Source organism: Silurus aristotelis, assembly GCF_946808225.1.
Source record: "Silurus aristotelis genome assembly, chromosome: 23".
Classification (NCBI taxonomy): Eukaryota; Metazoa; Chordata; class Actinopteri; order Siluriformes; family Siluridae; genus Silurus; species Silurus aristotelis.
The window spans coordinates 8,207,969-8,233,152 of record NC_139596.1 but is presented as its reverse complement, the minus strand read 5'-3'; the positions used below and the strand labels follow the sequence as shown (position 1 = coordinate 8,233,152).

Below are 25,184 nucleotides of genomic sequence, written 5' to 3'. Positions count from 1 at the left end.
TAAATCTAAGGTGAAGTACCTCAGGGTTCTCCCCTAAGCCCTATAAATCTGCAGCCCATTCCGCTCGGCGCTCATATGAGAGCAGAGCGCGGATGCGATTGGCTCTCCCTCCAGCGGTGCAGCGTCCACGCACAAAAGCCCGAGCGCGCGCTCCACACGCACCATACTCAACACACTCCTCACACACTTTCTCCATCCCCACCATCACGCTGCAGCTTCTTTTTAGGGGCTTCTCTTTTTCGCTCGTTTGATAAGAATTTGTAGGACAGTCGAGCGCATCTGATCAGCACAGAGCGAATTCCTTGTACAGCTTTTTCACGGCGCCATGAATCGTTTGCTGGTTCTCCTTCTTGGATGGAGCTGCGTGTGTTGTGGATATTGTGCCCTGCTGAAAGATCACTTCTCTAGACTAACGAAGGATTTTGGACACAAAGTGGACACAGACCAGTCTGAGAAGTCCGTGCAGGATACAGTGTCTGAGCACATGCAGATGCTCTACAGCAAGTACACGAGCGCGAGCTTTCCGCATCGGGACGGCAACACGGTGCGCAGCTTTAGAGCGCACCCGGGTATGTGCCTGCTGCATTGATTTCATTAGTGTCGTGATAATGCGTGTTTGCTTCTGTATAGCAAAACGATGTGTTGCATGCATTACTAAGTCTCGAATACTACAAATCGAATATAAGTTGCGCATTTAGTATTGCGCGAGCGCTGTTTGGGGAAATCCACCTGCTGTACTCGCGTGCTTTGCAGTCAAAACCTCAGCGCATGCACTTTTCAGCCCTGCTGATGAACACATGAAGTACTTGCCTTCCTAAATGCAGTGCTGTCTTTCTCATCTGACCGCAAACTTTGCATGCACTGTGCGTCTCTAAATGAAAGGGTGTACAATTTGGAGTGCGCACGTGTCAGATGAAGTGTGTGCTCATAGATATTATCTTCGATTCTTATTTGAGAGCCAAATAGACAGTATTCGTGTATAAACACACATTCAAAATCTTATAAATGTAATGTTGAGTGAGTATTGAATTGGGAAAACACGCTGATATTCTCCACACGTTTATTCGAGTTATTACAGTGCACTAACAATACACTGAATAATCAGGGGTTTACTACTGATTTTGTTGTGAGATGAGAATCTGGCTGGGATTAGTCCTACCTGATCTTAGATCTAAATACACGCTGTTCTTATATAAAGAGGTTTTAAAGAGGCAAAAAAACATTAGTCAGAGCTAAAAGTTTTCTGATGATCAAGCAAAATCTTGCTGAATGAAACAACTTGAATTATGTTGAAAATAACTTTCGATCTCTGTCCAGGTACCATCAACAACAAGCGACTTCAGATCTTCAATCTTACATCCCTGACCAATTCGGAAGATGTTCTCTCAGCAACGCTGCACTATTATATCGGAGACCTGCAGAACAGCAGCCAAAGATGCTTGAAGTCCAAAACGTGTGCTCGTCACGGCCTCAGGCGGCATGGTCACGTTCACCTCGGTGTCTGGATCTTCGCCTCTCTGAACGACAGCACCAGAAACGTCGGACACTTCCACATTAATGTCTCCACTATGTACAGAGACCTCATATCTTGGCAGTGGACGGACATCACTCGTGTAGTCAACGAGGCAAAGCATCATGACGAGCTTCTCATCGGCATCTCTATCGATTCACAAGGACAACCATGGAAGAAGCTCTTGTCCGACCGATCGCCGTACATTCTGGTTTACGCCAATGACTCGGCCATCTCCGAGCCCGAAAGTGTGGTGTCCACTCTCCAGAGGCACAAAGGGAGCTTAGTGCCTGGACTTCGGAAACTCAGACTTCACAACCACAATAGTACTTTACCGCACAGGACGAAGCGCTCGGCTAATATCCTTCTACCACTGCAGAACAACGAGCTCCCGGGCCCTGAGTACCCATATGAGATTCACACCTGGGATGAAACAAGCCCGTACGACCCTGTCGAGAACAAGGCAGCCAAGCGTTCACGCAAGAAACCTCGCAAGAACCCCAGAGACAAAAACCCACTTCTGCAGTTTGATGAGCAGACCATTAAAAAAGCGCGGAAGAAGCAGTGGAACGAGCCAAAGAACTGCGCTCGCAGATATCTGAAGGTGGACTTCGCAGATATTGGCTGGAGTGAATGGATTATCTCTCCAAAGTCTTTTGATGCCTATTACTGCTCAGGATCATGTCAGTTTCCAATGCCAAAGGTATGTTTCTTTTTCACGCGATTCACATCATTTTATACAAATATAATTATTCCAGTGTTCTTTTTTTTGTTTGTATAATTTCCTTATGTGGGGAGAAGGTCTCTTACATCAGTGGATACGTGTTTTCTCTTATGAAATCATAACCTCTAGAGTACAAAGAATTGGTTTTGATGGAAAACTTGTTTACACAAAGCAGTCTAACATACATGCTGAAATAGATATTCAGCTCCACCCAGTGGTAAGATGTAGTCATTTCCATCATTTGGCCTTTAAACATTGCTAAATAATTCACACAGGAAAACTTTACTGTACATATTTACACACAGTGTATGAGTGTAAACGATTTGTCATTGAATCTGTGATATTTATAGAATTAAATTATTAGTAAGAAGGTTACTTAACAAACAAAAAGCCTCATAAGCATGTTGGTGTATTGAGAACCATTCATTCTGGGATTTTTAGTATCCTAGGTAGTTGTCTGATCCTGTCATCCATCCCATTATTGTATGGCATTCAAATCTTTCAGCTGTTATTTGTTTCATAATTTCAACAAATCTCTATTACAAAACGTACAAAACCTCTCAACAATTAGTACAGAATTATTGTCAGATAATGTTTAGAAGTGATTCTTCAGACAGTTCAGGTGCAAAGCTTATTACTTCACTCACATATTTTGCTGTTTTGAATATTTAAAACCCAGTGAGGTTATTATTATATACTCACTGTACCTGATCCCTTATGGATGCTCCTGAAGATGTCTGTAACTAATTCCTCTAACTTTGCTCTCACAGTCACTGAAACCCTCCAACCATGCCACCATCCAGAGCATCGTCCGGGCAGTCGGAGTCGTCCCTGGCATCCCAGAGCCCTGTTGCGTCCCTGAGAAGATGTCCTCACTCAGTATCCTCTTCTTCGACGAGGACAAGAACGTAGTTCTGAAGGTCTACCCCAACATGACAGTGGACTCCTGCGCCTGCCGATAATAACTCGTTTCATACGCCAGACTCTGCCTGATCATCTGATCTTCCTGTTTATCCCATTCCCATTTTGCACTGGATGAAAGACTACATCCCTGTAGATGAAGATGATTCCGTTCGAATTCTTTGGACAAATGCTATTTGTTAAGCTTCAAGTCTGCACGAACCGTCTGGAAGGAAAACGCAAATTTTGCAGAATCGCCCACCCGATTGAACACAGGGTAATTCTATGACATTGCTGTTATGAACATTTGAAGAGACTTCTATTCTTGTTTGTGCGTCTGTTCTCTGTATGTGTAGAGTAGTGTGTTGGGGATGTAGGGATGAAAGATAATATGAATTTGTACAGTTTTTTTCCTCCCTTTCACCATTACGCTGTTACTATTATGTCACATTTACTATACTCATACTCAGCTTACTCATAACGTTCTTATCTATTGCTGCTATATAACAGAGATATATCTTATATTCCAATGCCAAAATGTTTTCTTTCCTCCAGAACTCAGTATGTTGATTTATTTTATCAGCAGCATTGTAAATGGGTGATTTAGTGCGCTCCTCACACACACTGTTTGCGTTGACTGTTCAACATAGTACCTTAAAGTCTTAATTTAGCATGATAAATAAATTAAAGTAAATAAAGCAATATTTGTTTTTATTGATAGAATTTGCGCACAAACCACAATCTGATCTCAGTCTGAACTCCAGTGTACTTACTGACCAAGTGTCCTTGTTGACTTCATATTGTGGAATTTCATGTGAACAATAATGTTAGCGTGCATTTTTTCCCCTGTAAATACCACAAAACCACTATTTTGGCTCAGAATACTTTAACTCAGTCATTCATCAAGGTGTCACAATTTACCCAAGTTTCAAGAAAAAAAAATCTTACAAGCAAACCTCTGTCTGTCATTATTATTGTAAACTTTGTGCCAAGACACATTTTCAGGGCCTTATTTACAAAGGTCACTGCGTTTTCCTTGAATATGTTAAATAAATTACAATACGCCAAGTCATCAAAAAAGTAAAGTATACTAATGATAAAGCATATAAAAATATATCCAGTCTTTAACTGTATATACGATATGGTTCCCAAAAGTGCCTTCAATTTTTTTTTACATTTGTTTAAAATCGGTGCTTCAGTTCTTTTTGTTTTTTATACCTATAAATGTGACAAAATATTAGTTTTTTTCTTCCATTTCATCGACTTCTACTTTGACATATATTTACACAGAACTAATGCTTGTCTCCTTTTCAATGCATGTTAATAAATGTATATTTTTTCCATGTTGACAATTTATACACATCCATTGTATGCAGATTAAAAGAAATATATATATGTAAAAGTGAGTAATTACCTTAATATATACCACAAAATTAGCAGAAAACAGAGCACTCCTTCAATATTTGTATAATATATTTTTTACAGAAAGGCTTCCTATACTATACTATGTTATCTATTGTGTAAATGATTTAGTTCTAAGGTTGTGCTTGTATAATAAGCTTCATAAGAAATTATATTTGTATATGGAAATGAGCTTTAAGTGCATTTATTTATTTTCTTTATGTCGCATATCTTGTCAGATTTTGCTCCCTGCAAGGAAAGCCTTCGGTGAGATCTGGGTTGGAGCCTTCACATGAGTAATGTACATGCATTTATAGTTACTGATAGAGTTTGTTTCTGTTCATTCACCCCACCTGAAAGATTGCTTTCTTTTGGACATAAATAAAGTTGTATGTTCCACTGATCTGATTTTTTTTATTTATTCAGAATTTTAATCAGTCAATTAAGCAATACTCTGAATTATACACTATATGGATAAAAGTTTGTGGACACCTGACCATAAGATTTGCATGTACTTTTTGAACATTACATTTTACATTTAGTCCCCATTTACTGTTATAATACCTTCCACTCTTCTGGGAAGTGTGATTTTGGAGATTAGAGTTCATTCAGCCACAAGGGTGTTAGTAAAGTCAGGAACTGATGTAGGTGAGGTGAGGAGGCCTGGGATGCAGTCAGCGTTCCAATTTCTCCCAAAGGTGTTCAGTAGGATTGAGGTCAGTGCTCTATACCAGGCCACTCAAGATATTCAACTCCAACCCATGTAAAGCATATCTTCATAGAGCTGGCTTTTTGCTCATGTCAGGGCATTGTCATGCTTGAACAGGTTTTGTTCTCATACTGAAGTTCAAGTGAGGGGGGAAATTTCATGCTTCAGCATCTATAGACATCATATACAATTGTGTGCTTCCAACTTTGTGAGAACAGTTTGGGGAATAACTGCATATGGCTGGAAAAATCAGGTGTCCCAATACTTTTTTCCACATTGTGTATGTCCAGAGAAAATGCAATTCAAACAATCTCATAACAGTATCTCCTAATATTCACTAATGTATGAAACTAAAAACATTTCTAGATGTGCACAAAGCTTATTAGAATGTGGGTTTGGCTCAAGTGCAGGGGGCAAGGTAAAACTGAAACAGCACTTTCCAAGCTTTACACACAGTTTCTCAGTGGTTATAAATATTTCACACAAGTCCATTTGAATGACAAAAAATAAAGCCAGCAGTTGAGCTCATCTTCTGTGGTCCAACTTTGAAGCCACATCACTGGCGTTCACACCCACATTCGGTTTGTGAGTTCACAGGTTCGGCACTTGGCTTCCAAAAGTAGCCACATCTCACCTTCTTGGTTCTCCAGGTCAAAGAAAGGTAAATACTTTTTCTGGTTTCACGTCATTTTCTTTGCTGCTCGTAGTCCGCAATTTAAACAAAATAAAACCTCCTGGGCAAGGTTCTTTGGAAAACGCTGTGGTATACATTACCCAGCAGTTACAATCCATTAATCTCCAAAAGCGGGCAGATAAACAGGATGAAATGACTCTATAAGACTGAGCAGGGTTACCAACATCATCCAAATAACACTGGCCTAGTTCTTTTTCAAATGCCACATTCCCAGCTGGTTCTTCCTCCTCCATACTGCCACCTACTCCAGCACAAATATGGCCTGCACTCAAGGCTGTGCTTTGTCAGAGGATGTTGTGCCATACGCTGGGTTTCTGATGGCTTTGTGGTTGGGGGAAAAGGATGATGTAGGAGTTTTGACCTTTTTCACACTGAGGTATGAAAAGGAGGAAAAGTAAAGGTTGTTAAAAGTCCATGTCCCATCCAGACAGTTCATCAGGGGGAATTTCATCTTCAGGTGGATAGTTGTCAAAGTAGCTATGGTCTGTTGGTCCTTTCAGCTAGAAAAAGTGCAAGATCATATCTTTAGGTTACATTCAGGTCAGAATGAGACTTTTCAACATTTAAAACATAATCAATTTGGCTATTTGGTTTCTTTACTACACATTAGAAATTGTACAGTATTATTATCATCACATCAGTGTTGAATGTTTGATTCTGATCTAATTCCTTTGTATAACAGCAGATCTTACAATAGGTCCAGTTGTGAGGTTTGGAATATTCTATTCGTTCTAACATATTACTAACATATTTCTATACTAACACAGGGACTTGTACAGTGGGCATGCCACAAAAATAGATTGAAACATGTTCATATGAAAAATTCTTTTAGGAGATATTAGGTTTTTTTATGTCTCAAGTCTCAGTGCTCTGAAATAATCAGAAGTTTGTGTGGAAAGCTTTAAGACAGGTTTTTCTTATTGTCCCAGTAAAAAAAGAAGAAAGAGAAAGAACAAAAGTGTCAGTTTATAGCTGTTATAATGTTGAAGAGATAATATGATATGTAATATAATAATTGATATTATCCCACTCTGTGCATGCATCACATCAAACCACCACAGCCCTGAGTATCTCCCCATAAAAGCACTTTATTTAAATCCAAGGTTAATTATGCGCATAAGAGCATTCCAAATATTCCATTATTTGTACACTGGTTAAATTAGCTATATGCAGGTTTATTTCAGTATGTTCAGAAATTTTGCTGAGTCATTTAGATATTCTCTGCTCTTCTGATCATAAATTTAAGGACTTAGCAGCACCAGCTCAACCGTGTGACTCTGGTCAGCGAGCCTTATCCTCTCTTACCTCTCTTTTCAGTGGTGATGTCAAAGTCCTTTCTTTAAGGCCATTCCAGCTGAAGCCAGTGAACCACCTACACAGCAAACAAACAGCACATATTAAGACCACATTGCATTTCACAACCTGTCCTCAACATGATATTTCATGATCAACACTGATTGCATGCAGAGTTAGTGGTTATAACAACAAACAACGTATAATGAAATATCTGAAGGTCTGTCCAGGATCCTGTCTGAACTGAGAGGGGAAGAAAATATATTTTTCTTGACTATTAGCGGACCATCCGCTATGCCTGGGGCTGTGTGCGGCAAATCAGATCAAGCCGCAGATTGCCACACAGATCAAGATCCATCTGTTTGACTTTATACACCAATTGGATTAGAAATTCTCAGTAAAGCACGTTGAGTTTACAATAATGACAGGACAAAGGTAGCAGTTGTCTGTTTTGCTATTATCTGTTGAAAAATATATATTTTTCATATTCGGAAAGTCGCATCCTAGCCCCCTTCCTAATTCAATGTGTTACAGAGAATTAAAGAATTAATCTATAACTATATAGAAAAAACCATGTGGAATAAATAGTCTGAATTAAGAACATATTTAATTCTGCTCACATATTTTAGCACTTGTGAGCTTTATGTTAAACACTTATTATGCCCAGCATGGAAATGCAAAACACTAACATAATTTGATGAAGATTTAAAAAATACTGATGCTTAAAGAACCGCAAATCAGCAGCAGATCTCAGCTCTCCCTTTGACCACAGACTCTTTAATTACAGTCTAAATTAAGTCTGGCTGGAAATGTCAGGAGGTAAAGCACAGTCTTCCAAAACTCCACAATAAACACACTGTTCAACGTCCACCTGTCAGTGCATCAGTATGTGTTTTCCTTCACCTGTGTTTCTTGATATCTGTTATTCCATTCTTCATATTCCCAAGACGCTCAGAAGGATTTTGCCTACGTAGGGAAAACAAAATGGTTAATAGTCTGTTTTACTTATTAAACCTTTATTTATTTATTTTTTATTGTGTGATGGGCAATAGATGGTGTACCCTCAATGAACTTATCAGTAATTACAGTGAAACAATTATTTTTCTAAATGAATTTAGTCGTTTGCAATTTCTTTTTTGCATAATGTATAATACTCTCAGAAGAATGTGCCCTCTTCTACATAGATACAACTCGAAGATGTCATGGAATGATTAGCATGTCTCTGATTGAAGAGGAAAAAGTGTATGACATGCATCTCAGTTGGTTGTGACATCATTAGATTCAAACTGTTAATTTTCTGATCTTCTCAATGCTGCAAACACGTTTCTCTTGTTTATGAAATGACATCTTGGAACTTTCAGATCTTACTTGCAGAGCTTTCGAATGAGATCTCCAGGCCGTTTTGTGATCTTCTTTGGGAAGTCCATTTTCTCCATTCCTTTCAAAATGAAAGTGTAGGTCATCATCTGATCTGAGCCAGTGAAGGGAGGGCTGTGAAAGAGAGGTTAGTTAAAGAGTTATGTAGGTTTGTGTGTGGTCTTTTTTACAGACAGCATGTGTTCCTCAAGAATATAGAAAAATATTATATTTTCAAAGAATTTGTCCAAATTAAAAAAAATTTTTTAACATTTCAAAAATGTATGCTGTACCATGGTAGGAGTGGTGCATACATTTTTATATATATATTGTTTTATTTCTTTTTAATATTTGTATTTTTATTATTAGCATTTATTCCTTAATCATGATTGTTATTATTAGTAGTAGTAGTATTACTATTATTATTATTATTATTAATATTATTATTACTGCTATTAACATTATTAATATTATTATTATTATTTATTATTTATAATTATTATTATTATTATTATTATTATTATTATTATTATTATTATTAATATTATTATTATTATTATTATTATTATTATTTGTTGTAGTAGTAGAAGTACATATTTACACTATTTTTGAGGTTTATTTAAGATTTATTAAATGTACAATATAAATAGAATTTAAATTACTGTTTATAATACTATTATTATTAAAATCTAAATAGCATTATTGTGATTATAATCAAAAATGTATGTCTATGGTCAGCAGTAACAAATGAGAAACAATATTTTGATCCTTCTCATTTATGCACTTTCAAGAAAACAAGCAAAAATGTTAAATGCTGTCTGTGCTGTCGCAGTTACTTGGTAACTTAATAACACCTAAAAAATTTGTTTTGCAGCACTTCAAAGCAGATAATCTCATTTTCAATCATTCAAAAAGGTGTCAGTTGGATATTTAGTTGGTTCAAACCTTCCAGTTAGAAGTTCAAAGATTAGGATTCCCAGTGACCAAAAGTCCACACTGGGGCCATGACCTTTATTCAGAATGATCTCAGGTGCCACATATTCAGGAGTCCCACAGAATGTCCATGTCTTCTGGCCAGACTTGATCTTCTTTGCAAAACCAAAGTCAACCTGACCGAGAACATTGACCAGAGTGAACCATGAAGTGTTTTAATAAGCATGTACTCAATAATATCCACAGTCTATTCGCTTTACCTACCAGTTTTACATATCCATCTGAGTCTAACATTAGGTTCTCAGGCTTTAGGTCCCTGTAAAGGATTCCTTTTTTGTGAAGGTACTCAAATGCTTCAGTCACACAACCCACACAGAACTTGGCAGTGTTCTCGTCAAAGCTTCCCCTGAATATATCAGTGACACAAAAAGTCAGTAATGGTGTAAGAGTGAAAGAACTATACATTGAATCATATTGAGGCTAACCTGTCTCTCAGTAGACTCCAGACTTCTCCACCCAGACATGCCTCCAGCAACATGTACACAAACTTGGTGTCCCTAAATGTACGGTACATTCTAAAAAAAAAGGTTAAAAACATTGCCAAAAAGTGTTATATAATTTACACATGTAGAAGAGACATAATAACATAATAGCATTGCAAACTAGCACTATTAATAAGCAAGTGTTATTTTGTTGGGATCTTTTTAAGTTAGCAGATTGCAAAATTACACCAATAACTAGGATTTATTTGTGAGAAGATAACATTATAGATAGACCTTATTCCTCAGTATATACAAACCTAAGTTTTTATCTGATTTGTTGCATGTTTCAACCACCAACATGGAGGCAGTAACGTTGGTCACAGCAAACGTTCGTCCAGCTTGTTTAGGGGACATAATTCTGCATATCGGCTGGCAAAGCGATATCCAGCTTGGCTACAGCCCGAGTCACTACCTTCCCCTCCTCAGAAGTAGCGAGGTGGAGCGCATCGGTCTCTGCACAGGGGAAAGAAACCCCCAAAAGGCGAGCTTCCAAAACTCAGGGAGGAAGTGCTGGATCTGGCAGGTGAGGTATAATAAAGGAACAGGCCCGCCTCCAAACCCTCTGCCAGATCCAATTGCAACCCCCAAGACACGAATGGCCACTTCACCTCGGCAAAAGCGTGGCCAGAACCGTGAGGAGTGGGAGCACGCTCCTCAAAGTGCGCTCTCCGGGAGCGGATCGTCTACATGGACATATGCTCGCAATGTGGGCAGCTGGCTCCCTCGAGAGCCGACCGAGCATGCTCTGCCCCTAAGCAAGCTACACACAAGCTGTGTGGACCGCTTGCCTTTATATTTCTTTTCCATTATATATATTTTTATTTATTTTTTGTTCTTTTCTTTTTAACGCTTACCAAGGCACACAAACACAGAGCGCTTCCTAAACAAACACATGCTAGCACCAACTCCAGGGCACGTGCTTTTATAGCTTTCGTGTCGGGGCGTCACCCCACTGGTGACATCGTGCTTTTCCGTTGGACCAATTTAACACGTGATTCAGAGCGCGGAAGCATTCCCAAAGCGGTGTTGGCATAATTTGAGTTCCTGAAAGGGAACATGCTGTACTCTGCATCAATCTAATTTACATATTGTTTGTGTATATTGTTACTTATTATATGTTATTATCTCTATCTGTATTTAGTGCTTTAAATATTAAAATCTCTGTCTTCATATTTAAGTCCAAACTGAACACTGGGAAAAACTAAAAAGAAGTGCTGTCACATGGTCTAAGAATTAAATTGACCTAATCTTTCTTAGCCTCATCATTTCAAGTTCATAATTTCTTAGAGATGTAAAAGAGATGTAAAAGAGAGAAAAGTTTTTCTTTTATTTGTTCCTGACCATAATATTTTCTGTCAAATGCAATTCCTGCTATTTCTACAAACTAAGAGCTTTATTTAAATTCACTATTTGGAACAAATTGTATTATAGTCATTCATTAATGCATCAGTGACTAATGCTACTCTGCATACATGCTGTATGAACACGGAATTGTGTAGAGCACTCATTTTATAGGAAGCATTTAATAAATGTTTTAAACAAGAATGATGCATTGCAAAAACAGACAACTTTAACATACTTGACAATAAAAGGGGAGCAGGTCTCACTCAGGATTCTCCTTTCTGAGTGAATGTGTTCTTCTTGTCTGTTGTCCACAATGTGACGTTTCTTAATACACTTCAGCGCAAAGGTCAGATTGTCATTCTTTACTTTAACCTGGTGAAAGAGAAACCATTCAAATATATGTCATTGAACAGTCTTTGCAACTTGTTTTCAAACTATTTTATATATTAAACCTGAAACTAAATTATGAATATATAAACATGGGAACACTGGATGTAAGGCAGGAATACACTGTGGGTGTTCATTCTTTCATTTACACTTTGGGTCAAATAAATTAAGCACAACTGCTCACCAGTTCAACCCTACCAAATCCCCCAACTCCTAAAGTAGCGAGGATCTCTAGGTTTTTGAAGGAAAGAGAAGAAGTAATGTCTTTCTCTTTGGGTTGCACCTGATCAGTGGCAAGGGGAGAGCTGGGAGTACTACTTCCTGACCGCCTGAATGAAAAAAAACAACACACAAGCCTCAGAGAGAGTAATATTTCTCTGAAATCAAATATAAATTGATCTGGTACTTAATGTATAACGGGTGAGAAAAATACTTTTACACTTCTACTTTTACATTTCTGCTATTTATAGTTCTTAAAACTGTATTAAAGTGATTAGGCTTATGCTACAACATGCAGCCATCTAAAGTCTTTATCATGAGCATAAAATACTAGTGCAACTAAAGAAGTATTTCAGGTATGATTGGAGACCAAAAGTTTAATTATTAAACAATTAATAATTCCAACAGAACAAAACTGATATAGTAGCCAATCATAGGTGAGCATATTTATGTGAGGATGTAAGAAAAATGGGGCAGATAGTAAAATGTTGATTCCGGCAGCAGATTGAAACGATAATGCTTGCCTATGCTTGATTTAAAGTGTATTGTCATTTGATAGGGAAGAAATAACTGGTGGAAATTCAATGAGAGTCACTTAGGGAGAAAATCACAGGAAAAAATGAATGAATGAATAATTGAATGAATGAATGAATGAATGAATGAATGAATGAGCATGTGGCATTCACTCTGTGATGAATAGAGATTTAAATAGCAAAGTTATAAGATAACCTAGCCAAGATTTAGAAAATATGATGAGATATATTTATGATTATGATGTCATAATCTGTTATGAGTGTTGAACAATGCTTTCTTTTTTTCACTGAGTGTGTTATTAAATATGTACTTGTACAATTATACCTGTTTGCCTTATACTGTACTAATACCATTATTCGTCATTCATTCAGGATTACTCAGTATTAATCATTATTCTCTGTTTATGTTCTGTCTCAAGCGAGGACACTATTACACACTGTCCATGTTTGTTCTTACATTTTGTAACAGCTGTGTATTTTATAACACATGCTTACACTTGCATCACTCACTTTGCATTTCTCTTCTTGTCATCACGGGCTAATGTCTCAACATAGCCTTGAAGATATTTCTTGAGTTCATCAAAGGTGCCAACAGTTTGAGTAAATGTTCTGGGAAGAGAATAATAAAAGTTATTAGAGAACAAAGTCTAGCTATGCATTAGTAAAAGAGAAAAGAGTGCGTTCTTACTCCCTGTCAATGACGAGGCATTCAACACCATCCTCATCTGCTATGATATTAGCCGACCTGACGTCATCACTGAAAAAAGGAGGAAATTACATCATTCCTGTATAATTTAAATGTACCCTAAGGGCTGTTTGAAATCCCATTTTTACTTTAATGGAAGAAAAAAATTACATTCATTGTGCAGATAATATCTGAAAGTAATCTGTGGCATAAAATTATGAATTATCTTAACAATTGTAAAGAAAAACTACCTGATGAGGGCTTTCTCTCCAAAGTAATCACCTTTCTGTAAAGTATTGATGACCTGGGGCTCCTGGTGATCCTTGGTGCTTTGGGTTACTTTAATCTGAGTAGAATCACATTAAATATGATATACAGGGAACACATTGCTTAATTTATGGTGATTCACCCAACAAAAGTGATAAATCGTGATCCATTAATACTAATTAACAAATCCCAGTGGAACACTGTTCTACCATTATATGACTATATCCATAAGTGGGATTGGATAACTAAATAGAAATATCATAACCTAAAAGTCATTTTTAGATTATCAATCTAGTGTTTAAAACAGTGTTGTGTCCCAACACAAAAAAAATGGATCTTCCCGCTAATAACAAACATTTCTGTAATAACATAGCAAATTTATTCCAAAGTCATTGTATGGTATTTCTGGGTCTCTAATCTCAATCTATGATTAGATGCACAGTTCCTCGTGTAAAGTGATCCACAGCTGACCCTCTTGACCTAATAGGCAGCTTTTTGGTGGCTAACACTAATGGGCTTATTCCCAACACGCCGCCTTGGACAGGGTGGCGACAGGCTGACGAGAAGCATCATTTCCGGCACTTAAATGGCTCTCAGAAAAAAACATCTGTCTTCCCCATTGCAGTCAGAGTTGCAGCTATGGGGGGGCCCACCAGGGGATCCATGACCGGGTAGCTCATGATAAACAGTTCCTGTAACTTCCCAAAGGAGACCTCTGTCTCTTAACCCCTGCAGTGTCAGGTTACTGATTTATCTCAACATGCTCTACCTCCCACAAAAATGGACACACATTTCCTCTATAGACCCAACATAGTGATGTTGAGGAAAAGTCACCATAGAAGAAGCCACCTTAGGGGGAGGAAGACTAAAATATTAGGATTGGTCAGTTTTTCAAAGAGTTTAAAAAAAAAAATAGGTTAAACTAGATCTATCTAACTTGAGATTATGTACAAACAGCTAACATCTGATAATCTGGAATCTTGATTTAAATCCAGTATGTGTGCAGTGAGGCTTTTACCTTTCCATTGGCAATAATGTAGAATGTGTTTCCTTCCTCTCCTTCCCGGATGACATAGTCGCCTTTGTCATAATACTCCTAATGAGGAAATACAAAGAAGATCTTATTTAGCTATTGATTTCCCATTGAGTCAGTGCTGGTGTACGCCTGTAGAAATATTCTCGAAGGAATATACAGGAAAGCTGCTACTTTCACTCAAAGGTACAAAATGAAATTATCCATGATAAAAATGTTAGTAGAGAACTAAATATGTGTTTACATATGTACATTCAGCCTTTCTTAATATACAGTATACACATTCATATACACATTAATATTACATGTTTCATTAGTAAGATAAATATATATTTATATATCAACAGCTGCCAGCACTTAAATCCTGTATTTCACAAACACATATGAAATCTTGGATACACACACACACACACACACACACACACACACACACACACACACACACACACACACACACACACACATATATACAGGCAAATCTGAACACTCATTCATACCTTTTACACGTTTTTATAGCTAAAACGAAACCAAAGAAACACACCAGGGAAACCCACAAACACAAGGAAGACGTGAAATGTCACACAGACAAGATCAAACAACGCTACAAAATGCAAGTTCTGGGTTAAATAATATATGCAGCTAAATTTCATAAATTATTCTTAATTTCTAAATTCTTTCTTTTCCTTTTTTTAATTAATTAATTGAAAATAAAATGTCTTGCTGTTTCATGCAAGAAGTTTCCTGTCTGGAAACTGCTACATTTTTCTAAGGTGAAACTGGACAGCTTCCAAGCTACGCTTAAATGGAGTGGCGGGCCGTGCATTTGGTACCTGGGTCTTCAGTGGGGACTTACCTGACTTAATCCACCTCTTAATACCACCACTATCAAGTCGCAATTATAGAAACCATCAATACTATACAAAAAACGCAATATAACAACACAAAGAGAGAGAGGCATTTCACATTTGGAGGGTGAATACCATTTTACTAAAGTAAGAAACCCAGTTAAGACTCCAAACCTCTACACTACAACCGCAACTGTGCCACATACATCATCTGAAGCAGTTCAGAATCAATATCTGTCTAAAAACATCACAAAAACATAAACATTTAAATAAAATACAACCTACTCAACAGAGATGCAGACTCATAATATGCAGCGCTACATAATATGTACCACTCGTATTCACTGGTTTGGAATTGGCGAACAAACCATTTCCCATGCTGAGACAAGCTAGCTAGCTTCAGGGATGGCCGACCTCCTCAGAATGTCTAGCTTTTCTTGAAAATGTATTTTTAAGTATGTCCAAGACCAAATCAAATTTTCTTTCTCCATAGGCATAAAAAAGTCTAACTTGATGTATTAATGTGTGCAGAGCTAAACACGTGTTTTGCCAGTCGAACTTGGCTGTAACAGTTTTCATCTGACCAACTAATCAGAGGACGGAAAAATGCTGATGCTTTTCTGGGTCAGTTAGCTGGCCCTGTGAGGCGAATATGAAATCTGATTGGTTAAAGAAACAGATCCACTGCTTAAACGTCAATCATGATTAATTTCGCTAGTATTTTTTTTAACTTAGAAACCAGTTACAGTTTCTTGAAAGTCAGAAAGCCAGTTCTAGCCCTTCTCTCAAAATTGTGATTCCTATTAATTTATTCCTGATCCATCCACATGTCCTTCTGACATAGCTCTACGATCATTTCATCCAAGAAGTTCTCTAAGCCCTGGATCTTTTTACATCAAATTCAAGACTCTCTCACCCCATAATTTTTAATGATAAGTCCCCATATTATCTGAATTTCACAGTACGAAACATCTACACCACTAATGAGTGACAATGCTTGCTGTCCCCTTTGGGAGGGAATATAATCATCTTCATCAGAATGATTCAATAACAAAATTTTCCCATTCGAACCGAGGGGCACGTGATGTCCTTGAAGTATTTTTAGAAGGTGGGGAATGTGAATGGGGTTATTTGACACAAAACTGACAAAGCCCACACTCTTTTAGAAACGTTCATTCAGCCCCCTCAGAGAGACTTGAAATAAATCAGTCAGCAGCCCGAATCAGCTGTCCAACAGATCTTTAACAAAGCACAGACTGTGCCACATTTCTACACACAACCTTCAAATCAGGAACACTTTACCTGGCCCAAGTCAAATAATTATGGCAACAATAAGTCAAATAATTATGATAACAATCTACTGGCTGAGCAGATGACAGACTAATGCCTGCACTTTCCAACACAAGGTCATTGATGTGAGGTGTGATTACATTTTTTGCATTCAGGAGAATATCAAGAATAGAGATCTTTACTTACCACCTCCAGGCAGTCAACAATCTTAGTCAGCTTGTTTTCTGGAAGATTGGCCAAAAGTGAAACACTGGAACAAAAAGAAGAAAATAAAATCAATGAAAAGGAACTAAATATATTTAAAACAGAACACAGATCCTTTTGTGAAAAGTATGTGCAATTGGTTATCACAGGAGAACAGAAAGCAAATGTGTTTGTTTTTTTATTACACTCAATTTAGATCTGAAACCCAGTAATGTTAAATATGTAATTAGGAAGATAGAGACAGAGAGATTTCCTTTAACCCAGTATTCATTCGTTTGGCAGGCAAACATTCAAGATTAGCTGCTGCTACTTTCATAAGTCATATATAAGAAAAAACATCCCTGTATTCTTTTGTGTATTCAAGGCATTGTCCCGCACTTGCACTTGAAACTTTGTAACACTGTATATAAGTATAAAGACAATAGTGTCTAGCTGGACTAAGGCTTAATTAATAGCAAATAATAAATACAGTAAAGCTGAGGACCAATGCACTAATAACATCATGTTTTATTACTTTATAACGCTGCAACTTGTCAGTGCAAGATTTATTCTTTATTTCTGACCAATCAGATTTTTAAATTAAGCCAATTTAATTCAATATCGTAGCTGTAACAGTGTGATATTTTAGTTATATCACCTTCTGAGGAAATTGCGGTGCTGCTCATGTCTTGCCTCAGCGGTCATTCGCATGATGTTGTGAAAGACCTCCCGGTCAAGGACCCAGGTCCTGACATTACTGGCCGCTATAAGAACATCAAAACAGCAGGTAATGCAAGGGAAATGCAAGCATGCGCCCAAAGGTTAACCTCTGCCTCACTGCTTGAGACCAGATTACATGTGGTGAACCAGTCACCAAGACACAATAGCTACATCTAACAGAGACATTAGAAAGTGCTAAGGTTTTATCGCAGTTTGTCAAATCAAAGTAAAAGCTAGAAATTGTTGTTAAAGGATACACTGTAAAGTGTTATACTAACTGGCTGGAACCAAGATTCTGAACAATATTGTTTTGCTGCATCTATTTTCTGATGCATGATGTGTTCAACTTGAGAAAGCAGGAGGTTCACATGGAGTCAGTGTTTCTTTAAAGTTTATAATGCATTTTACAAAACATTAGAGAAAGTGCCTTCAGCCAAAACTAATTCAGTGTTGATGTTGAAAGCTACAAAAAATAGTGTTAAAATCTTGTATTCAATGAGTATGACGATGTCAAAACCTTAATATCCTTCAAGTCTGAGGTCACCCTGTTTATTTAACACACACATGAACGGCTAATCTAAACAAGAGCAAATGTTCAGGCTATTTTATTTTATTACATTCAATTATTAGCTTTTTATTTTGATTCCAAATAAAAACTGTTACACAATACTTCACCTTTTACAGATGCAGTCCGAGTGCAATTATATAAAATGGCAAGTTCACCAAATGTTGTCCATACTGCAATTGATGTGAGCAGTTTGTTATTCTGATACACATCCAGGTTGCCATCTGGAAGCAAATAAACAAATATATATTCAATATAAACATCATTCAACAGCTATATGGTGCTTTAATAATAAATTTAATTCATTATTGTTGGTATTGTCATCAGTTTCTTTTCTAGGCCGTATCTCCTAACAGACTAACTACCAGAATTACAGACCTTGCTCTAGAGCCCAGCAGTGGCAGCTGGATGTGCTGGGAATTAAACTCACAACCCTCCGATTAGAAATCCAACATCTTAACCACTAAACTTAACCACATGACACATGAAAGCTAAAGCCACATCCTGCACTCTATTTAGCTTTATGTTTTTATTACAAATGGTTTTATGAAAACTGTAATTATACTGTACCATGGCTGTAGAAAATACTAAATTGAATTGAACGATGTGTTATATTTTTATATCAAAGTACCATGATATGAATGATATCAGTTCTATAATTAAACTTTACACAGAAATATATATTTGGGCTCTGTAAATATATTTTGAATTCTGTGAGATGTTTGACTGTTTTAATTAAAGACTCCTTACACAAATGTTTATCAGATTGAAAGATCTGGATTATACTTTTCTGACACAAAAAACAAATGTGTGTATATATATATATATATATATATATATATATATATATATATATATATATATATATATATATATATATATATATATATATATATACAGTGAGGAAAATAAGTATTTGAACACCCTGCTATTTTGCAAGTTCTCCCACTTAGAAATCATGGAGGGGTCTGAAATTGTCATCGTAGGTGCATGTCCACTGTGAGAGACATAATCTAATAAAAAAATCCAGAAATCACAATTGATGATTTTTTAACTATTTATTTGTATGATACAGCTGCAAATAAGTATTTGAACACCTGAGAAAGTCAATGTTAATATTTGGTACAGTAGCCTTTGTTTGCAATTACACAGTCAAACGTTTCCTGTAGTTTTTCACCAGGTTTGCACACACTGCAGGAGGGATTTTGGCCCACTCCTCCACACAGATCTTCTCTAGATCAGTCAGGTTTCTGGCCTGTCACTGAGAAACACGGAGTTTGAGCTCCCTCCAAAGATTCTCTATTGGGTTTAGGTCTAGAGACTGGCTAGGCCATGCCAGAACCTTGATATGCTTCTTACAGAGCCACTCCTTGGTTATCCTGGCTGTGTGCTTCTGGTCATTGTCATGTTGGAAGACCCAGCCTCGACCCATCTTCAATGCTCCAACTGAGGGAAGGAGGTTGTTCCCCAAAATCTCGCAATACATGGCCCCGATCATCCTCTCCTTAATACAGTGCAGTCGCCCTGTCCCATGTGCAGAAATACACCCCCAAAGCATGATGCTACCACCCCCATGCTTCACAGTAGGGATGGTGTTCTTGGGATGGTACTCATCATTCTTCTTCCTTCAAACACGTTTAGTGGAATTATGACCCAAAAGTTCTATTTTGGTCTCATCTGACCACATGACTTTCTCCCATGACTCCTCTGGATCATCCAAATGGTCATTGGCAAACTTAAGACGTGCCTGGACATGTGCTGGTTTAAGCAGGGGAACCTTCCGTGCCATGCATGATTTCAAACCATGACGTCTTAGTGTATTACCAACAGTAACCTTGGAAACGGTGGTCCCAGCTCTTTTCAGGTCATTGACCAGCTCCTCCCGTGTAGTTCTGGGCTGATTTCTCACCTTCCTTAGGATCATTGAGACCCCACGAGGTGAGATCTTGCATGGAGCCCCAGTCCGAGGGTGATTGACAGTCATGTTTAGCTTCTTCCATTTTCTAATGATTGCTCCAACAGTGGACCCTTTTTTCACCAAGCTGCTTGGCAATTTCCCCGTAGCCCTTTCCAGCCTTGTGGAGGTGTACAATTTTGTCTCTAGTGTCTTTGGACAGCTCTTTGGTCTTGGCCATGTTAGTAGTTGGATTCTTACTGATTGTATGGGGTGGACAGGTGTCTTTATGCAGCTAACGACCTCAAACAGGTGCATCTAATTTAGGATAATAAATGTAGTGGAGGTGGACATTTTAAAGGCAGACTAACAGGTCTTTGAGGGTCAGAATTCTAGCTGATAGACAGGTGTTTAAATACTTATTTGCAGCTGTATCATACAAATAAATAGTTTAAAAATCATATATTGTGATTTCTGGATTTTTTTTTTTAGATTATGTCTCTCACAGTGGACATGCACCTACGATGACAATTTCAGACCCCTCCATGATTTCTAAGTGGGAGAACTTGCAAAATAGCAGGGTGTTTAAATACTTATTTTCCTCACTGTATATTCTTATTTGTGATCCGCATATTTGATATTTGATTTGGCACATGTTTTACGTTTATTATCATGGAAGTTTATTGTTACAATTAAAGCATTATTTATTAAATGTAAACTGTCATGACAACTTATCTCAGCATCAGCTATATTGTGTTTCTGGTGTTTCTTTTTGTGCAACAATTTTAAACCAAGCTAATAATATTGTGCATCTCAGTACTGTAGATTCTTACCTGCCAGCACGAACAGGTGGTTCCCCGGCTCTCCTTGCTTAATAACACACTCTCCTTGTTGGTATGTTTTCTCATACATGCACTCCACCATGTCTCTAAGCTGCTGTCCTTCCAGCCTCTTCAGATATCGATTCTTGTTCAAAGCATCTGTTAGAAGCTTTTTCACACTGTGATTAGCATAAAATAATCAGATAATGAGATCATGAGATCAGATTAGATAATGAGATCAGATCATGTATTCCTGAATAATTATTGTACTGTAAAATGATTCCTGAAACATTTTTAACAAGCTGAACAATAAATATAATTTGTGTTGATCAAAAGCATAGCCAATTATAAATGATGATGTCTCAATACATACTAATAAACTGTATAAATTGAGTGGTCTTAACGAGGACAGATAAGCAAACGCTTTTTAGGATGCTTTTAGGGGCACCGAACTGATGTGACAGATTTATTTTTTTAATTATTCAAGACAAGCTAATTAGACAGCACTTCAGACCCTTTCTTTCACTTATCAAATGCACTAGTTCTTAAATTGTTAATACCAGCATGCAGAATAGTTAATTAACCCCCAGATGGTATGATTTAATATAATGAGAGCTATCACAACATGGTCTCTATAGAGATTACCATCTGAATGGCACATCCTCATAATTCATGTATAAAAGATGAGACAATTATTTTTTCTCAACATTAAAATTCTACCTGATTGTACACACTAAATAACAATAAATGCAGTTTATTCTCCTGACCTTGGATCTTTCCACACCCGTGCACTCTCAAAGTAAAACTTGGGCAGGCTACTTGAATCATATGTCCTAGATGATGGTTCAGCAGAAACTCCAGCTTTGGCTCCTTTTCTCTTGTCTCGCAGCAGTCCGCTAAGTCTCTGACTTGCCTCAGTGGGTGAGTTCATTAGTTCCAAATCTTTCTGTTTCTTCAGAGCTTCCTGTAAACTACTGAGCTGGAGACACTTGGTTCTCAAAGCATCTGAGATGTCAGCAATGACCTGGTTGTTCTGTGTGAGCTGCTCTTCCAGCTGTTTGATCTGTAGCTGCTGTGCACTCAGTTCTTCTTCCTTCTTCTTCAGCTGGCTCTCCAATTCCTCCACCTTCATTTTGAGGCGCTGAGGACCACTGCTCGAATCAGTGTTGTGCTTCGATTTGGCTGAGCCATTAACATGTATGAAGGGATTCAGTTTGGCTGAGCTGTTTCCCATTCTTCCACTGCATTAAGGAAAACAATTGTTATTATTTTAATCAACTAACATAATTTAGATATACTACATAGGCAAAAGTATTGAGACAACTGACATTTTTTGACAATATTTTCTTTTTTAAACTGTTACCACTAATTTGGAGGCACACAGTTGCATAGGAGGTTTTTGAATGCAGTAGCATTAAGTCCCCCTACTTGAACTAGGAGATACAAACCTGTTCCAGGCCCAACATCAGTACCTGACTTTTCTAAAACCCTTGTGGCTGAATGAGCACAAATCTCTACAAGCAGGGGTCCTCAAACTATGACCTGTGCGCTGAAAACGATCCACCCCCACATTTGAAACAGCAATGCCAAAGATGGCGCACTGCATGAAGAGCGCTATATCATTTATTATTAATTTTTTATTATTTTCTGATTATATAATTATATTTATTAATAAATATATTCATTTATATTTGCTTTAGCATATTTTTATGATTTAGTACTGTTTTTTATTTTTGTAATGAAGTTCAGTACTATTTTACATAGGTTTATGGGTTTTTTTTATCGAGTACATTTTAAAAACTACCAGTTGATTAATTGGTTATCGGTATCAGTAAAATCCACTACCGGTTGACCTGTAAATATTAACTTAGCCTAATTATTTGTTGGATTCACCCACCAGCCATATATATAGGCATAAGTATGTAAATGTTTTGATTTCAATAGCAGTGGATATGAAAAAAATTTATTATGGTAGTAATAATGTTCGTGTAATAGGCTATATATTTCATGAAAAGAAAAGGTCATATCTCTGTATAGTGCATAAATTAAAACCATAATCACAAAATCTCCACATTAATACTGGTCGTCACTTTGGCCTGTGATTTTCTGTTACAGGCACACTATTAAAGAAAGAAAGAAATTTGTAGCCCACAAAGAAAAAACATTGGGGACCCCTTATATACAGGTCAATACAACAAATTTGGCTTTTACTAGGGGAAGATTCACATATGGGTGTGACAATCAGGGGTCCACTAAATAGTATATATATATATAGAGAGTATTGTATGTCAGTTTATGTGTTATCCATTTGATTTATTTATAACTATCTCAGTTTCTGTTTGTTTCATTTGTATTTAAGTATATTTACACATTCCTTCCTATGTTTGAGTACAATTTCCTGTAAGTGTTTCACATTTTTCATTCTAAGCAACATCAAAATATATAAAAAAAATTATATAATATAATATATAATATAAAAAAATTATAAAATTAAAGCTAATATTAGTAGTGAGTAGTTACAGTTTGTATGGTAATAAATGGGTGTGTTACTTTGGGAGATTTTTCGATTTGGTGCTAGCATTTACATACTACAGATCACAGCTTTATTTGATGATAAAGGTTAGAGGGACATTTATCTATTAATAAATAATCTCTTAAATGTGAAATGATACTGAGTGAGAGAGAGAGAGGGGGAAAAAGAGCGAGGGAGAGATTTAAATGTAATACAGGACCCCAACGTGATTCATCCTACTGATTAATTATTCAGAAGGCATGATGCTACTCAAGAGCTCACTCACACACCATGTGGTCATGGTGTTGTTGTTAATGATGATGATGATGATGATGATGATGAGCCTATTCTTTATTTTCAGTCTGACATGTATGGAACGAAAAGAAAATATACAGAAAATGTATACAACAACGCTGTACATTATGCACTGAATACTCCTACACTCAGCCTGAAACTGTAAAACATAAATGAGCCTACAGTGTTTACTATAACAGACATGTGACTCGTACAAACGCCAACACACTATTAAACCATGCACATGTCCAGTTTTGTCCGAGTTAAAGAACTCCTACACCGAAATAACATTCCTCATGTATGACCAACTCTGAATTCCTCCATAAATATCATATGAACGTGTTTGAATACAGGCTTAAAAGATGTTGTAAATATTAAGGAATATTAAAAACCTCAGCGACAACAAAACTGGATGTAGAACAACACAACAAAGAGTTGTCCTGATTGGAAAGCATTCCAAGCTAGAATCTGAGAAGCTCTTAAGGAGTGTATCGAGCCGGAGAGATGAGCATTAACTGAGACAGACACATTATTACTTCCTGTCTTTACTGCCCCAAACATGACACAGCAAGTAGAAACTCTCTTATGTGACTAGTTTAAAGTGATTTGTTGTTTTTTTTTAAAACAGTAAAGGGGTTAATTTCATTATTTAATAAATCACACTTTTTTGTATTTTTGTCTTTAGTTTGAAATAATTACACATTTCACTTTTACCTTTGCAGTCTGATTTGGAAGAAATAATAGTTTTGTTGAAGATGGTTATTATACTTATCATCAAAAAAGTATATCGACTAGTTTATTGTAATAAAATATAGCTGCTATGAAAATAGCACAGTTTGCTACTTAGTATGCTACTTACACTTATATGGTTTTATTATTCACAGTAAAACATTTACATGATCACTATATCGTGTGTATCTGTTACGACTGTATCACGAAATGCCATGAGACTGTGTTGCTGTTTATCAGTTACATTAGATAGCATGAGGACACGGTTACAGTAAAGAGCACCTATATGATGACTCGTTCATTTTCCCGATTTTTATTGCCCCCCAGTTATTAGACCCCGGCTGATACACCTGTTTTCTTACACTTCCGTTCACACATTTTACTTTTCTAACACAAAACACATTCATTAGCTCACCTGTTTGTGTCCAGTAGCTCCACCCAAGTCTCATCCGAAAGTGAAGGGAAAAAAGCTGGAGTGATATTTCCCTGAATCCGACTCACTTCTGTGTACACTTCAGCTCCAAGCGTGTGTGTGTGTGTGTGTGTGTGTGTGTGTGTGTGTGTGTGTGTGTGTGTTTTCTGTCTCAGCTTCCGTATGATCCCACTACAGCCTGCAGGGTCTCATAAAATCTGATGAATAGGATGACGATAATGATGATGATGATGATGATGATGATGATGATAACTAAGGATAAAGTTAACATGATAAGGAAAATTCAAATAGTTATACACTTAACATTACGCTATTTTAGATACTGATTATGTTTGTGATAATAAAGAGGAGGAGGATACATTTGGTGT

At 37.0% G+C, this 25,184-nt stretch overlaps 3 protein-coding genes across 3 annotated transcripts in view; 2 read left to right on the top strand and 1 right to left on the bottom strand.

Moving 5' to 3' along the window:
• The window catches only part of cfap299 (cilia and flagella associated protein 299), a 64,936-nt gene extending 64,891 nt beyond the window's left edge, over positions 1-45 (top strand). The window contains exon 6 of the mRNA XM_083527058.1: positions 11-45. Coding sequence (XP_083383184.1) covers positions 11-37 — 27 coding nt within the window. The 3' untranslated portion in view covers positions 38-45. The remainder of the gene's footprint in view (positions 1-10) is intronic.
• bmp3 (bone morphogenetic protein 3) lies at positions 11-4,938 on the top strand. The gene is made up of 3 exons (XM_083527008.1): positions 11-569; positions 1,318-2,213; positions 3,005-4,938. Exons 1-3 carry the CDS (start codon positions 326-328, stop codon positions 3,194-3,196), a joined length of 1,332 nt encoding a protein of 443 aa, XP_083383134.1. The 5' UTR covers positions 11-325; the 3' UTR covers positions 3,197-4,938.
• prkg2 (protein kinase cGMP-dependent 2) lies at positions 4,936-25,184 on the bottom strand. The gene is made up of 19 exons (XM_083526856.1): positions 24,799-25,184; positions 21,616-22,089; positions 20,861-21,027; positions 18,244-18,357; positions 17,507-17,612; positions 16,852-16,915; positions 14,516-14,593; positions 13,482-13,576; positions 13,234-13,302; positions 13,056-13,154; positions 11,978-12,122; positions 11,642-11,778; positions 10,006-10,095; positions 9,785-9,926; positions 9,533-9,696; positions 8,600-8,722; positions 8,135-8,197; positions 7,244-7,310; positions 4,936-6,438 (listed from the first exon to the last, which is right to left on the bottom strand). The coding sequence occupies exons 2-19, from the start codon at positions 22,080-22,082 to the stop codon at positions 6,343-6,345; spliced, it is 2,286 nt and encodes a 761-aa protein (XP_083382982.1). The 5' UTR covers positions 22,083-22,089; positions 24,799-25,184; the 3' UTR covers positions 4,936-6,342.

Bases quoted from the DNA above. Each gene is read 5' to 3' on its own strand.
- bmp3 (XM_083527008.1), top strand. From the start codon at position 326: ATGAATCGTTTGCTGGTTCTCCTTCTTGGATGGAGCTGCGTGTGTTGT. The intron at 570-1,317 runs GTATGTGCCTGC...ATCTCTGTCCAG, and splicing joins CAGCTTTAGAGCGCACCCGG to GTACCATCAACAACAAGCGA. The intron at 2,214-3,004 runs GTATGTTTCTTT...TTGCTCTCACAG, and splicing joins GTCAGTTTCCAATGCCAAAG to TCACTGAAACCCTCCAACCA.
- prkg2 (XM_083526856.1), bottom strand. From the start codon at position 22,082: ATGGGAAACAGCTCAGCCAAACTGAATCCCTTCATACATGTTAATGGC. The intron at 18,358-20,860 runs GTAAGAATCTAC...ATTTGCTTCCAG, and splicing joins CCACCTGTTCGTGCTGGCAG to ATGGCAACCTGGATGTGTAT. The intron at 10,096-11,641 runs GTATGTTAAAGT...CTTTTTTTTTAG, and splicing joins TGCTCCCCTTTTATTGTCAA to AATGTACCGTACATTTAGGG.